At 33.4% G+C, this 16,040-nt stretch overlaps 1 protein-coding gene across 1 annotated transcript; it reads left to right on the forward strand.

The window, feature by feature from the left end:
* Positions 8,726-13,673, forward strand: LOC107631212 (MACPF domain-containing protein NSL1). The gene is made up of 7 exons (XM_016334578.2): positions 8,726-9,214; positions 9,409-9,656; positions 10,396-10,600; positions 11,344-11,427; positions 11,539-11,725; positions 12,386-12,537; positions 12,740-13,673. The coding sequence occupies exons 1-7, from the start codon at positions 8,942-8,944 to the stop codon at positions 13,439-13,441; spliced, it is 1,851 nt and encodes a 616-aa protein (XP_016190064.1). The 5' UTR covers positions 8,726-8,941; the 3' UTR covers positions 13,442-13,673.

The raw sequence follows: 16,040 nt of genomic DNA on the forward strand, positions 1-16,040 counted from the left end.
TTATATACCAGCGAAAAATGCCCCAATTCGAATTGATGTCCCAGTAGGACAAGTAGCCACTGAAGCAAATTCACGCCAAAAGCGTGGCAGGGCGGAAAATGCCCCAATTCAAATTGATGTCCCAGTAGGACAAATAGCCACTGAAGCAAATACACGCCAGAAGCGTGGCAGGCCTGTTGGTTCCAAAGATAAAAATCCTCAAAAGAGAAAAGAGGTAAATACTATTACTGTTGAAAAAGACATAGTAAAGACACCTGCAGTTGTCCAAAATTCTGATATAATTTTAATGCCAGAAGACGTTCAGGTACCTGAAAATTGTAAAAATGATGAGATCTCGATAAATTATGTCTTTACAGGAGAGAAATAGGACCGAAATAAGACAATTGTCAATGAAATATTTGCATATAATGTGGCATTAAATATCATGCATGAAAGTAAGGATCTTGAGCCAAGATCAGTCGAAGAATGTCGACAAAGGAATGATTGGCCAAAATGGAAAGAAGCCATGAAGGCTGAATTAGACTCACTTGTAAAACGTGAAGTCTTTGGACCTGTAGTCCGTACACCTGAAGATGTAAAACCTGTTGGATACCGATGGGTATTTGTGAGAAAACGAAATGAGAAAAATGAAGTTGTGCGCTACAAAGCCTGACTTGTGGCACAAGATTTTTCACAAAGGCCCGGTATAGATTATGAAGAAACGTATTTCCCTGTAGTGGATGCGATAACATTGCATTATTTGGTCAGTTTATCTGCATATCATAAAATGCATATGCATTTAATGGATGTGGTAACAACCTATTTGTACGGCTCATTAGATCGGAATATCTATATGAAAGTCCCTGAAGGACTAAAGATATCTAAACCATCCAGTGAATATTCGCAAGGGTTATACTCAGTTAAATTGCAAAGATCATTATATGGTTTAAAGCAATCTAGACGAATGTGGTATAATTGTCTTACTGAGTATCTGGCCAAAAACGAATTCAAGAATGATGATATCTGTCCATGTGTTTTCATAAAGAAAACCGCATCTGGATTCATTATAATTGCTGTGTATGTTGATAATTTAAATATCATTGGGACTCTTGAAGAGATTCCAACAATTATAAAAACTCTGAAAGAAGAGTTTGAGATGGAAGATCTTGAAAGGACTAAATTTTGTCTCGGCTTGCAGATCGAGCATACAAAAAATGGGATCTTTATTCATCAAGCGACATACACAGAGAAGATCTTGAAAAGATTTTATATGGATAAGTCACATCCTTTGAGTACCCCAATGATTGTAAGATATTTGGATATGGAAAAGAATCAATTCCGTCCTAAAGAAGAGAATGAAGATATCCTTGGTCTTGAAGTACCATATCTTAGTGCCATTGGAGCGCTAATATATCTTGCCAATAATACGCGACCTGACATATTATTCGTGGTGAATTTACTAGCAAGATATAGTTCCTCTCCAACCAGAAGACATTGGAGTGGAATCAAACAGATCTTTCGATATCTTCATGGAACGGTTGATATGGGATTGTTTTATCCCTATGGATCCAAGTCACAATTAGTTGGCTATGCAGATGCTGGATATTTGTCTGATCCACATAAAGGGAGATCTCAAACAGGATACATATTCACATATGGTGGTACAGCTATATCATGGAGGTCCACGAAACAGACGATAGCAGCAACCTCCTCTGATCATGCTGAAATACTAGCGATACACGAAGCAAGTCGCGAGTGTTTTTGGCTCAGGAGTGTGATCTAATATATTCTGTCATCATGTGGACTGATTAATCAGAAGATAGCTCCAACTATCCTGTTTGAAGATAATATAGCAAATATTGCTCAACTTAAAGGCGGATATATCAAAGGTGATAGAACAAAGCATATTTCTCCCAAATTCTTCTTCACTCATGATCTTCAAAATCAAGGGACAATTGATGTCCAACAGATCCGCTCAAGTGACAATCTAGCAGATTTATTTACAAAGTCACTCCCAAAATCCTCCTTTGAAAGATTGGTACATGAGATTGGGATGCGCCGATTTCGAGACATCAACTGATGTCGACAAGAGGGGGAGACTGTACTCTTTTTTCCTTGGTAAGATTTTTTTCCATTGGGTTTTTCTTGACAAGGTTTTTAATGAGACAGTCCACATCACTAAAGGATATTGTACTCTTTTTCCTTCACTAAGGTTTTTTCCCACTGGGTTTTTCTTTAGTAAGGTTTTAACGAGGCAATAATCCTAAATGGTCATCCAAGGAGAGTGTTGTGACGAGGATGGATAAGGATGATGGATGCCCATTTATGAGGGCACATTTTTCCTATGTTAAAAGAAATAAATGAAGTTTGAAATGTAAACTTTGTGTGCCTATAAATACATGTACTGAGGCAAAGAGGAGATACACACACAAAAGCAATAAACAATTCTCTCTCTCTTTACGTTCAATACTTCTTTCTCTCTCTCTTTATATTTTTTTATTTTATATTTGTTACCTCTTCTTTATTTATTTATTTAGTTATTTTATAATATTTGAAATGATTATTTACTTAAATACAATATTTGCCATTCATTTATATGAGTGTCCTGTTTTATTATTATGTAAACCGTGGTAGGTAACCACGGTTTCTAATTTAAACATAAATCGTGAGAGGTAGGGACGGTTTACTTGTAGGAAACGTTGAGCATAAACCGCGGTTGCTTACCATAGAATATGCATGGAAAAATTTGGTAGAAACCGTGGGTGGTCACCACGGTTTATGAGGAAACATTGTGAGCATAAAACCCTGTTGGCTACCAAGGTTTATGCTTTGAGTAATATAAAATTATGTGACAAACGAATAATAGTAAATTAATTAATTTTTTGCTATATAAATTAAAAAATTAATAAATGTCAAATCAAGTATTCTATATAATTAAATATCAAATTCAATACTCTACATAATTAATAGTTTAGGAAATTAATATATTAATGTTTTTAAACGAACTTTTTTGCGTCTTATATATATGCCAATCAAATAAATTGGCCAATATTCAAAACAAATAATATTGTAATAGACAAAATTAATAATTTAATTTAGTTTCAAAGTAAATATTTAGGGTAAAAAAATAAGAATAAGCCATGGGGAGAAAGAAATAACGTGAATCAGCCAAAACAAAATATGTTTCACCAATCAACCAATGCACAAATATATGTAGTTTGAATCAATCCGTTTCGAACCTGGATTGAATGTAGTTCGAATTGAGCTGGTTCGAATTACTCCTATCTAATTCGAATCAAGCTGATTCGAATTCCTCTCATGCACGCCATGCAACGTAATTTGAACTGGCTTAATTCGAATTACTCCAAGTCTAATTCGAACCAGGCTGGTTCAAACTATAAAGGAGCAGAGTTGTATATATATGTTGTGGACGTGAGTTGCTCTAATTAGAGGGGTAGAATGGCTAGTGAGGAGAGTTTTGTGGTGTTGGTTCACCACAGAGAATCGATTAAGAAGAAGACACGTTCCGGTGTGAAGTTCACTGATAAGGATCCTCTCTGTATTATCGTGAGGCCTACGCTAAGGTACGATGACCTTGTTAGCTCTGTGCTGATGAAATTGGGTCTGGATGGTGTGAAACGGGTTAAGAAGTTCTTCTATCGCATTCCGATCACGGTGCTCCAAGAAACCGTGAAGTATGATTGTTTCACGATCGGGAGTGATGAGGACTTGCAGGTCATGTTTCAATGTCGCCGGCAGTTTCCGGAAGTGAGGACACCAGAGCTGTTGGCAAAGTTGGTTGATGTGGTATCCAGCTCGGGGGGTTCAAACCGGAATACCACCACTTTAGCCACGATAGCCAGTTCTAGCTCCAAACCTGTCATTGCTTCTACCTCCGTCCCTGCGTACGAGCCACCCATCCAGCCTGTCGCCTCCCCTTCCTTCGCTGCCGATCTCAACGGCAGTGTAGGCGACAAGGTTGGAACAGGGGAATTTCGGCCGACCTCTTTACAGTGTGCTGCACCGGCTGGGGTTGGAGAGTAATTTTTGGATGATCCAGAGGACGATGATGTCAAGCCTGATATGATTGCTGATGACAGTGGCGATGATATTGGAGCGAGTGAGCCTGCTGGGGCGGGAGGTGGTTCTAGCTCTGGCACACAGCAGTACCCTCCACATTTTTCATCCTTGGACTTGGATGCCATGAGGCAGGAGGGGGTTTAGCGGCAGCCTACTGGGTTTGGCGCCAGAGATGCGGACGGGTCTGCATGTCTGACAGAGTTCCAGGTTGGTCAGCAATTTCAGGACAAAGATGAGGCCCTGTTAAGTGTGAAGACTTACAGCATCCGCCGAGGGGTACAGTACAAGGTAGTGGAGTCTGACTATCACCGGTATGTGGGCAAGTGTTCTGAGTTCGGGAATGGGTGCACATGGTTGATTCGGCTGAGTCTCCGGCAGCGCAAGGGCATTTGGGAGGTCAAACGGTACAAGGGACCTCATACGTGTCTGGCCACCTCTATCTCCAGCGACCACAGGAGTTTGGATTATCATGTGATATCGGTATTCATTATACCAATGGTTAGGGCTGATGCATCCGTCAGCATCAAGGTGCTCCTAAATGCCACGGCCTCACACTTTGGGTTTAGGCCCACGTACAGGAGGATCTGGTTGGCGAAGCAGAAGGCTGTTGCCCTCATCTATGGTGACTGGGATGAGTCGTACAACGAGCTCCCTAGGTGGGTGTTAGGAGTCCAATTGACGATGCCTGGTACTGTTGCAGTCCTTAGGACGAGCCCTGTTCGAGTTGGTGGACAGTTGAACGAGTCTCGAGCTTATTTTCACAGACTGTTCTGGACGTTTCCACCGTGTATCGAGGCATTCCGTCATTACAAGCCGCTGGTTAGTATTGACGGCACCCATCTGTATGGCAAGTATGGGGGAACGTTGCTTGTCGCTATTGCACAGGACGGGAACTCCAACATACACCCTGTTGCATTCCGTCAACGTTGCTTGTCTGACGTTTCATAGTAATTCGAATTGCCTCAATTCGAACTACATATATTTGTGCATTAGTTGATTGGTGAAACGAATTTTGTTTTGGTTGATTCACGTAATTTCTTTCTCCCCATGGCTTATTCTTGTTTTTTACCCAAATATTTATGTACTAAATATCAAATATAATACTCTACATAATCAATATTTTAGAAAATAAAAAAAATTATTACAAAGCAATTTAAAAAGAAAAAAATAAGTTAACAAAATATTTATGGGACTTTTTTCATTCAATCATTAATAGGTAAAGACATATAAAAAAATAAAAGTATATATCAAATAAAAATATCGTTTTCTTAGTGTCCAATTTTTTTGGACTATATTAACCTTATAACAAACCATTTATTAAAACGATATTTTTATTTGATATATATTTTTATTTTTTGATATGTCTTTACCTATTAACGATTGAATAAAAAAAGTCCTATAAATATTTTGTTAACTTATTCTTTTTAAATTGCTTTGTAATAATTTTTTTATTTTTTAAAATCATGATTATGTAGAGTATTATATTTGATATTTGAGTACATAAATATTTACTTTAAAATTAAATTAAATTATTAATTTTGTCTACTACAATATTATTTGTTTCAAAATATTGGCCAATTTATTTGATTGGCATATATATAAGACGCAAGAAAGTTCGTTTAAAAACATTAATATATTAATTTTCTAAACTATCTAAACTATTAATTATACGTAGAGTATTGAATTTGATATTTAATTATATAGAGTACTTGATTTGACATTTATTAATTTTTTAAATTATATTGCAAAAATATTAATTAATTTACTATTATTCGTTTGTCACATAATTTTTTAAATTATGCTCACAATGTTTTCTTATAGCAACCGCAGTTTATGCTCAACGTTTCCTACAAGTAAACCGTCCCTACCTCCCACGGTTTATATTTAAATTGGAAACTATAGTTACCTACCACGTTTACGTAATAATAAAAACAGGACACTCATATAAAGAAATGGCAAATGTTGTATTTAAATAAAAAATCCTTTCAAACATTTTATTTGAGTAAAATGCCTCAGAATAAAGATGCAATTTCTAAAGTTATATAATTTAAGAGATTGGAGACACAGATTTCTTTTGTGGTATACAGTGATGTTTGAAAATCATATTTATCAATTTATATTATTTAATTTTTTTTGAAAAAAAAATCATAGATTAGGCTATTCATTTTACATTTTTAAAAATTAAAAAAATTTTAATATTAGACGGTCCGATTTGATTAATATCAATTTAAAAAAACTCTATATACAAAGAATAAGATTTCCAATAAAACGTACTACATATATTTAAGAGTAATTACCCAAATCAGTCCCTGAAGATTTTAGAATCAGACATTTTAGTCCCCAAAGAAAATTAATACACAGATCAGTCTCCAAGGTTTTACTCCGGCAGACAAATCAGTCCCAAGTTCATTTTCCGGCAGAGTAATTACCCAGATCAGTCCCCAAAGATTTTAAAAACGGACATTTTAGTCAAAAAAAAAACTAATGTACAAATCAATCCCCAATTTTCTCTCTGTTAGACATAATAGTCCTCCGTCCAAAATTAATAAAATTATTATTATTATTATTATTAATTGCACAATAATATTGTACTATATTTTTTATATTTTTTAGACAAAAATAATAATAAATTTATTCATTAAATTCTTATATATATATATATAGTCACTCAATAATAATAATAATAATAATAATAATAATAATAATAATAATAATAATAATAATATTTTTTTTTTGGACTAAAATGTCCGTTTTTAAAATCTTTGGGGACTGATCTGGGTAATTACTCTGCCGGAAAATGAACTGAGGACTGATTTGTCTCCCGGAGTAAAACCTTGGGGACTGATCCGTGTATTAATTTTTCTTGAAGACTAAAATGTCCGATTCTAAAATCCTCAGTAACTGATTTAGGTAATTACTCTATATTTAATCTATTTAAAAAATTATCCAACTATTTGATCTGTCTTAAAGATAACAGAAAAAAAAAAGTTAAACTCATCCATTTATGATAGATTCTTTTGTGAATATTTTTATGTATATTCTATTTTTATATTAAGATTAATAAAAATATTTTTTTAATATTTAAAAAAATGTATTTTGCAGTATTATAAAGATGAGAGGTATATAAAAAAATTAAAAAAATTTGAGAGCCAAATTTAGATACAAAAAATTTGAAGATAAAATTTATGGTTATATTTTTTATTTTTTCAAAATCAGAAATATGAGATTTAGATTTGTGTATATAAATTTTTATTATTTTAAAATCACAAATAAGGGATCAGATGAGATTTGTGTACCTATAAAATTCTTTCAGAAAATCTGGCCCTCAAATCTTTTACTTTCACATTAAAATAAAAGCACCCAACTTATTCATACCAATGGATTACAACTATATTTATCTACTAAAAAATTAGCTTAATAAAAATATTAGATAGCCAAACATTTTATGCAACAAAGTCTAACTAAGTATTTTTTTTTTGGTGACTAAAGTCTAACTAAGTATGGAAAATAATCTAAGCATGTCTCTTGTTACCTTTTTCGTCTTCTGTATTCTCCTTCTTCTTTTATTTTTTTTTATTTTTTTATTTTTACATATTTTTCTCTTCTCTTTTTACGTCTCTTCTTTTATATTATTTTCGTAGTTGTCATCATCTTTAATATTTTTTTTATCTTCATCCTCTTTTTTTTATGCCTTTGCATTTGATTTTTTCTACTAATCTATTCAATTTTAATCCTTTTTTATTATTAGTATTATTGTCGTTATCTTCTTTTTTTTCTTCTCATATATATGTATATAACAAAATAACTGAGTATAATAATTTTGATGTATTGTATATAAATTTTTACATACAATATAAAACTCAGAACAATAACAACAAAATAATTTATGAATAAAGAATTTAAAATAGTGACAATAGAAGTAATTTTGAGTTGTGTAAAATATTTTTATACTGTACCAATAAATTTAGATATTATGTACAAAAATTTTTATCATGTGTAAAAATTTTTGCATTATATCTACATGTTTATGTGTTATGTATAATTTTTTTTTTGTTAGATACAAAAATTTCGGTATTATATTAAAAAAAATTAAATACATATAACAAGTTTCAACATCAAATTTTAAATAATAAAAAATGACATAACAAGTCTTAACAATATCTTAAAAAACTAACGATAACATAACAATAGAAATAAAATTATAAGTTAGTTAAAATAAATAAATAACATTTTCAACATAAAATATTTATTAAATAATAATAATACATGAATAATAGAAAAATGTATAACAAATTGAACATATTATAAGTATAATTGTAAATATAATAATAAAATAATAATATTATAGCACATTGTGCGGTTTGGATTGGATTGGATCGATTATAAAAAGTAGATCCGAAATTCGATCCAATCCAACGATTTACAAAAAATAGAATCCAATCAAATCCGAATCAGTGCGGTTTTAATCGGTTTTCGGTTTGGATCGGATCGGATTAGATGTGCGGTTTAATTTGGATCAGTTTGGATTTAAACACCCCTAGTATTACGGAAGAATGAATATAATTTTTATTAAAAATAATTAATAAAAGATGAAAAAAATATTTGCTTAAAAAAAGGCTATTATTCCACGCGTGACGCGTCAAAGTTAGCAAGCAGAAGTGTGTGTGTGTGGAAGTGAGAATTGAAATGCAGGGGCCAAGGGGGGAGGGAGGGAGGACAATTTCCAGCAGCGTTCCGGATGTTTGACAAATGGATAGGCACGTTGACTTTGTTGAAACTTTGTAGCAAATGCAATGAAGGAACCTGCAAGAGTGATGCTGAAGCTATTAAATGAACGAACTCATAACCATAATTACTTAATCAGCATAGCCATCATTGAGGAATGCCTGTAAGCTCGGATCATGCTGCACTGTTAGGGACTCTGTCGCCGCAATCGGCCGCCGAGAAAGCCGTGCAGGCAATTGGACTTGGATATGACGTGTGCAGGGACATCCGTTTTAGTGCTTGCAAGGACAGGCTCCTGCAACTTGACCACAACCACACCAGGGACCTGCTGTTCCCTGCCGGCGTTATCGTTCCCGACGTTCCCACCTCCGTCAAGTGCCACCAAGGCGACCGATTCAGAGCTTCCTCTGGCCTCCTCTCCTTCCAACAGGTTCACTACTTCTTAAATTGAAGTTACTACTTGATGACGCCTATTACCAATGCTTCAATTAGCACTCCAATTCAAGCCATACTAGTTAGGGTTTGATTGCGTTGTATTGAAGAAAATAACATCCTCTAGGCAATTACTTAAGTAGATAAAATTCTGAAGTCAAGCAATGTCCTAAAAGCTTGCTCATTTTGCAGATGTCTGAGTTTTTTAATGAAAAACTCTCTTTATCTGGGAAGATCCCATCAGGCCTATTCAATGCTATGTTTGACATGAGAAACAGCTGGAAGAAAGATGCAGCTTCCACTAAAAGCCTAGCCTTTGATGGCTGCTTCATAACTTTGTATAACGTTGAGTTGGATACAAATAATAGAACCCACTTAACTCTTTCTCAAGATGTTAAACGAGCAGTGCCTACTTCATGGAACCCTGCTGCCCTTGCTGAGTAAGTACAATTCTCCTTCTTCTTGCTCCCCCCTCAATTTTCTATTATTGTTGCTATTGCTGTTATTGTTCTCTATACGGGTAATATAAAGTTGTTATTGTTAAGATAATGGAATCTATTTGACTAAAATGTTGTTTGCAGCCACACTTCCTCGCTAGCAGAAATCGAAATATAAAAATTTTAAAAGACAACATATCTTTGGTTCAATAATCGTGGAAGTAGCAGTAGCACTTTGATGCCCTCACGAGTTGAAGTTCTAAGATTCTAAAACCAGATGATTTTGATTTCCAAGACTGACAACTTATAATAATATGGAAGATTTATATTTGTGAAAGGGACTAGGGAGGAATAAACAAATGATGAATTTATGAATAAACTCTTATTAGATGTCCTGATTTATTAGTAACTGTGGCCTTCTACAAGTTGCCGATTTTGATGACGAACAATGATTAATTTGTGTAATGTATTCATTTATAAACAAGAATCTAATTTGGAAACATGTCTTAGCTTTCTTTTTCTTGAACTTTCCTGTTGATTTTATGTAAAGCAGATTCTGTCTGTCAATTAGCTACCTTGAAAGTTATCATTCTTTCCTCTTCAATATATTGGGCAAGCTGATTCCTGTTTTGTGATTACACATGAAATTTTTAACTGTATTTGTGCTTAATTGAACAGCCTCAGTTTGTGTTATTTGTTGCCTTGAACCTGGGTGTGCACTAAGTCAGACATGATTTTTCAGGTTCATTCAGAAATATGGTACTCATATAGTGGTTGGCATAAAAATGGGAGGAATGGATGTGGTTCACATTAAGCAGTTAAAAACTTCAGATGCTGGCCCCAATGAGATGGAGACATTGCTTCAGCAACTAGCTAATGAGAGATTCTTGGAAGATTTAAATAGAAGTTCTAATGGAAAAACTGTTAAAATATCAGGAAAACTACAGGTGCAGAGGATCAAATGCATCTCCCACATTTTAAACTTTTAAATAGCTACATGTAATCTTGAAAAATGTGTTATTCTTGCCATTTGTTTTGTTAATTAACAGTAGGGTCATTATGAGAGTTGTCAAATTTACTAGTCCACGGTAGGCTCTACTCTCTAAAAAGTAAATTCAGAAAGGTCCACTAGTGACAATGTTTTTTGTTATCCCACAACATAAACCAGTTCTTCCATTTTACTTCCAACATTAGTTTTTTTTGCTGGTTTGAATTCTAGTGACTAATCTCTTTCAGAGATATTTTGTGACCTGAAGACACCTTTTGCCTGATCAACCAACTTATCTTGGTCACATCCTTGGTTTGAAATTCTTTAGTGAGATGTCCTTGAGTGGTATAATTTGTTAATGGAAACTATGTCACCAACATAGCATAGAATAGTTGTAGTCTGAATTTGTTTCTGTTTAGGTATGTAATATAGTCAGTGTTTTCATAAATCTACTTTATCAAATTTTAGGCCACCTTTTCAATCAATAAAGAAGCAATCAATTTGACATAATTGTATTTGTAGTTGTATCACATGTAAAGTTTCCTTGTGTTGATCATTTATGAAAAGAAGCAAAAGTTACTGGAATGACAAGTCTGCTTGAACAATTACCCGCTTTTTGGTTAAAATAATAATGTGATTAAACAATACCATTTTACAATATGCAAGGAAGTCTAAGTTTTCAACTGTCTCATTTGTTTGCAGGATGATCAGTATATGCCCTGGGAACAGCATTTAGCTCTCGCTGCTTCTGTTCGACCAAATGTAACAAGCCACTCCAACAATGAGGTTAGTGTTATATTTATGACAGTTTGAAAATGGTTTCTTTGCGCACAGTATAATCACCCTGTATCTTCTTACACTAAACTACTTTGGTTATTAAAATTTCTATTCAAACAGGATATCATAAGCATCTCAGTTCGAAGGGGAGGTATTGTTGGCATTGGGCAACACCATAATCAGTGGATATCGACAATATCTGAGTCACCTAATGTCATATCAATGTCATTAGTGCCTATTACATCATTATTGCCTTCTGATCGAGGCTATGGATTTCTAAGGCATGCGGTGAATTTATATATTACATGTGAGAAAGCATGTTTCCTTGAACAGTTGTTGGGCCTTTCTCTAGTAGTTTATTGGTTATTTATAATTTAGGTCGATAAGGTTGTTGCTACTTGCTTGTAGTTACCATGGTTAATTTTGTGCAATACAAGGAAATAATGTTAGGCATTGATAGTAGTCTGTCTAAAAGGAACAACCATGTATATAACTTATCTGGATCGGAAGCAGTTTAGACATGCGACAGTGAGCTTATAGAATTGGAGGACCATGAAAGTTTTGATGTTTTCCTATTAGGGTATAAAGGAGAAGAAATTTGAAATTTAGACTCCAGTATTTTTGCATTTATAGGTCCATATTTCCTGAGCAAATTCCACAAAGTCTGCATAATTGCTATAAAGATAGCATTGTTGCTTATCATTAGTATTTACTATTTAATTGGCAAGGTAGTAAAGGGTTTTCTAGGATATTCATTTAGTTGAGGCAGGATGATATTTTGGAAATTTAATTTGGAAATTAGATACTGATGTTCATCTCTTTCGTGAGTAAAGTTTATGCCTGTATACATGGGAAGTCATTATATAAGATATAATTGTATTGATTTATGGATTGTAATATAGGAACAGTTCTTTTTCTGGACCTAGTGTCAAACTCTCAAGTGTCAATCAATTAATGTACCCTGCAGATAAACCGCCTACAGAGGAACTTCATCAATTTCTACAATTTCAGCTGCCTCGGGAATGGGCTCTTGGAGTTGGTCCCAGGCGTAGAAAAGGCAAATCTCCAGCTCTCCAATTCTCATTCATGGGTTCAAAGCTTTATGTTAATACTGCAAAGGTAAAGTACGTATGCTTATGATGTGATGTGAGTGACAGTAAAAATGGATATAATTTAGTTGAAGTGCTCTCAAAGACTCAAAAGATGCATATCAAATTGTACTTTGTACCTTTGAACTTAAATCCCTGTCTTTGATGAACAGGGATCATTGGTCCATCACTGCTTTTACCATTACATTGTAAGTTTAAGACATGCATTGCAGGTTAACAGTGGACGTAGGCCCGTAACAGGTATTCGCTTGTTTTTGGAAGGCAGAAAGAGTGACCACCTGGGAATCCATCTGCAACATCTTGCCAATCTTCCCAGCATTATTCAAATCTTCGACAACCACGACCTTGAGTATGCAGATGATTCACTTGACAAAGCCTACTTTGAACCAGTTAGCTCCAAAATGTTTTCACATGTGTGCACTGCCCCAGTAGAATGCAATTCTCATACTGGAGGCTATGCATGCATCGTGACAAAGGCCTGGTTTGAGGTTAGGCTTATTAAAAGAAAGAAAGTTCTTTTTTTGAGGCTTGAATATTCAATTTTATCGTCGTCGATAAGTCGCAGAGGGGAATGGAGTGGTACTTCATCGATAGTAAGAAAATCTGGGTTCTTTTCAACATTGTTGAGCACAAGGCTTAGTAAGGGGTTGCATCAGATTGAGACAGATCCAAAGCCGCTAAAAGATGATGCATCTAACGCAGTAGGTTATCATGGTGAGTCTAATACCGACCAACCTGTGCCGACAAAGCCTCCTAAGATGTTGAGGTTTGTGGACACCAAGGAAGTTGTCAGGGGTCCAGAAGACATGCCTGGACATTGGATGGTCACTGGAGCCAGGCTCTGTGTACAAGATGGCAAAATCTCCATCAAGGTCAAGCATTCCTTGTTGGATTATCCGGATATGGACAATTAAGGAATTGCACACACACACAGTGTATATAGAACTTCATAAACTTCATATGAATTATATTCATTGGGATTTGGGCTTGATGCTGAGGAAAATGGTTGCTTATAGGTTATTTTTTTACAGTTCAATTTTACATGAAATTGTTTAAAACGGGAAAGTTATGTTAGAGGATATGCTTATATGTCTACTAAAAATTAGTTATTTGTATAAAATATATGATAATTATTTTAGTGGTTAATTTTTTAAGGGTACGTTATGTTTTTGCCTACCACGCTAGCTAATCAAAAAATTTTAGTAATTTTGACTACACAAATTTTGATAAATATAAATACAAACTGTATTAATTTATGTGTATAAATTATATATTTTATGTGTGTGCATTTTTGTAAATATGGGTGTATATAATTGTTAGTCAAATACTAATCTAAAATGATAATATTTGCTTGTCATTACTTACCAAGTACCATTGCAGATAATTAAAAACTTCTACGAGAAAACTTGAAAATGATAGTTTGGAAGATTTGAAAAACTACAAGAACTTTCAAATTCCTCATCTTCTGAATAATAACGGAGTTTAATCCTCTAAAATCTTTTTCTTTCTTTCAAAATCATAATTCATGCATAGAGGAGTCTAATCTTTTAAAATCTTTTCTTCTCCTTCAAAATTCTCTAAAATCAAACCCCTGAAGACGCATCGGAAGTAGTCCATTTCAATAATAGTAAAAGAAGTGAAACTTTGAAACATTTCTCAAAGCCTTTCGTCCTTGAGTTTACTCTATACAGTTTTGTTAGGTATGGGATTGAAGATGGGGACAGAATTGTAAAACAAATTAGATTATTAAATAATGATAGATCCTATCGATGACAAAAATTAATTCTAGAGCTATGAAATCTATCTACTTAATTTAAATAAAGATTTGGTTAACATGTGCCTGTATCTTTAAAATTTATGATAAAATTATATTATTAATAAAAAATTTTAAATATTTTTTTAATAAATACAAAATAAAAATATTAAAAACTTAAAAAAATTTTATGTTCAATAAAAAAAATTAATTTGTAACCTTAACGTCCCTTTTAGAAAACAAATTAGCTAATCCTTTAAGTAATACTATTTAGTAAAAACTAAAAAGTAAGAAAAATAGCGTTGAAATAATCAAAGGATTATTAATGCATGTTGTCATACAAAACAAAACATTTCGGCATGACTCATTGATTTTCTTAGTTTCCTTTCTTACCAACAAGCAAATGAAGAATTGAGTTTGGAAGTGAAGCGAAGCGTACGTGAAAGGCTGATAAAAGCACAAACCACTTTCAGAAATTAGAGTGTAGAATCGACCGAATGATTGCATTATCGCGTCAAACGAGTTTTTAGCTCTGAGTCTGACAAACCAATGAAAATATGAAATTCATGTTTGAAAAGGTATTGGCTGCGTGTTGTGACGCGTATATACTTAGTGTATATAACTAACAAAGTAAAGTCTAGTCCTCAGTCTTCGCAATAGTCATTGGCAAACTTTTTTTTTTTTTTTTTAACTATTCACATAAAATTGGTTATAGTTAAAAACAGTTAGGTAATTTTAGCCACTTGAATTTTATTAGGTATATTGTTGACAGTGAAACGGAGACTAATTTGTCTCTATCTTATTGACATTGTCTATGAGATAAGGAAAAAATCATATATGCACTTGTGATAAAGACAATAAAATAGGGCCAAGTGGCCAAAGTAGCCTTGTGAATGTAATTTTCACTTGTTTAGTTGACGGGGGCAACGGAATAGTAGGTACAAATTAGTATTCGTTCTTGAATATGACTATATGAGATACCTAATAAAATAAAATTTGAAAAAATTTTCCAGAGTTCACACAATATGATATATAAAAAATATTTAAATAAAAAGATTCTAGTCATTATATTGATCATGTAATGGGTTTAATTTTACCAAAATATTTGATATGCCTTCATGCCATTATTGTTTTTCATTTGCATCTAAAATGTTAATCAGAATATAATTACATTGGCTTTACATAAAGAAGTTGAATAAAATTTATATGAATCTTAAAAAAATGTTAGAGAGTTATTAAAATTTATTATTTTTAATTATCAGTTAACTATTAATGTTTAAAAATGTAGATTAAAGTATATTGTTAAATTAGTAAACTAAAAGAATTGGATCGATTACTAAAAGTAATGAACAAAAATAATACATTTTAATGATCCCCTAACATTTCTATTAGTCCTATACACACGCCATAATTTTAAATTGGAACACTATTGTGTGTAACTGTGGATGCCTATGAACTGATTGATGCACGAACAGAATTTTTTCTCTCTTTCCGGGAAAGGAGTAGTTTAATACTTTAGTACACAGATTATTCCATTCCTTGGTAATTTAATCGGAAATGAAGCGTTTCTCATATCGTGGTTTATAATATGACGATCTTTGACCAAAGTCCAAAAAGGAAGAATGGAGATTAGTTTCCTACTTCCCTTCATACCCAAAGTAGTCGTATAATATTTCATCGTAGTTTCAGGGGGGACTTTTAAAAGTTGTAGAATATCTTATTTTAATTTCTTTTTACGTTGGGGATATCTAATAGTTTAG

Source organism: Arachis ipaensis, chromosome B03 (assembly GCF_000816755.2).
Source record: "Arachis ipaensis cultivar K30076 chromosome B03, Araip1.1, whole genome shotgun sequence".
NCBI classification, from domain to species: Eukaryota; Viridiplantae; Streptophyta; class Magnoliopsida; order Fabales; family Fabaceae; genus Arachis; species Arachis ipaensis.

What these genes read in the sequence shown, in the direction of transcription:
- LOC107631212 (XM_016334578.2), top strand. Translation starts at nt 8,942, where the DNA reads ATGCCTGTAAGCTCGGATCATGCTGCACTGTTAGGGACTCTGTCGCCG. An exon ending in GCCTCCTCTCCTTCCAACAG is followed by an intron (nt 9,215 to 9,408) that starts GTTCACTACTTC and finishes CTCATTTTGCAG; the next exon opens with ATGTCTGAGTTTTTTAATGA. An exon ending in CAAGCCACTCCAACAATGAG is followed by an intron (nt 11,428 to 11,538) that starts GTTAGTGTTATA and finishes CTATTCAAACAG; the next exon opens with GATATCATAAGCATCTCAGT.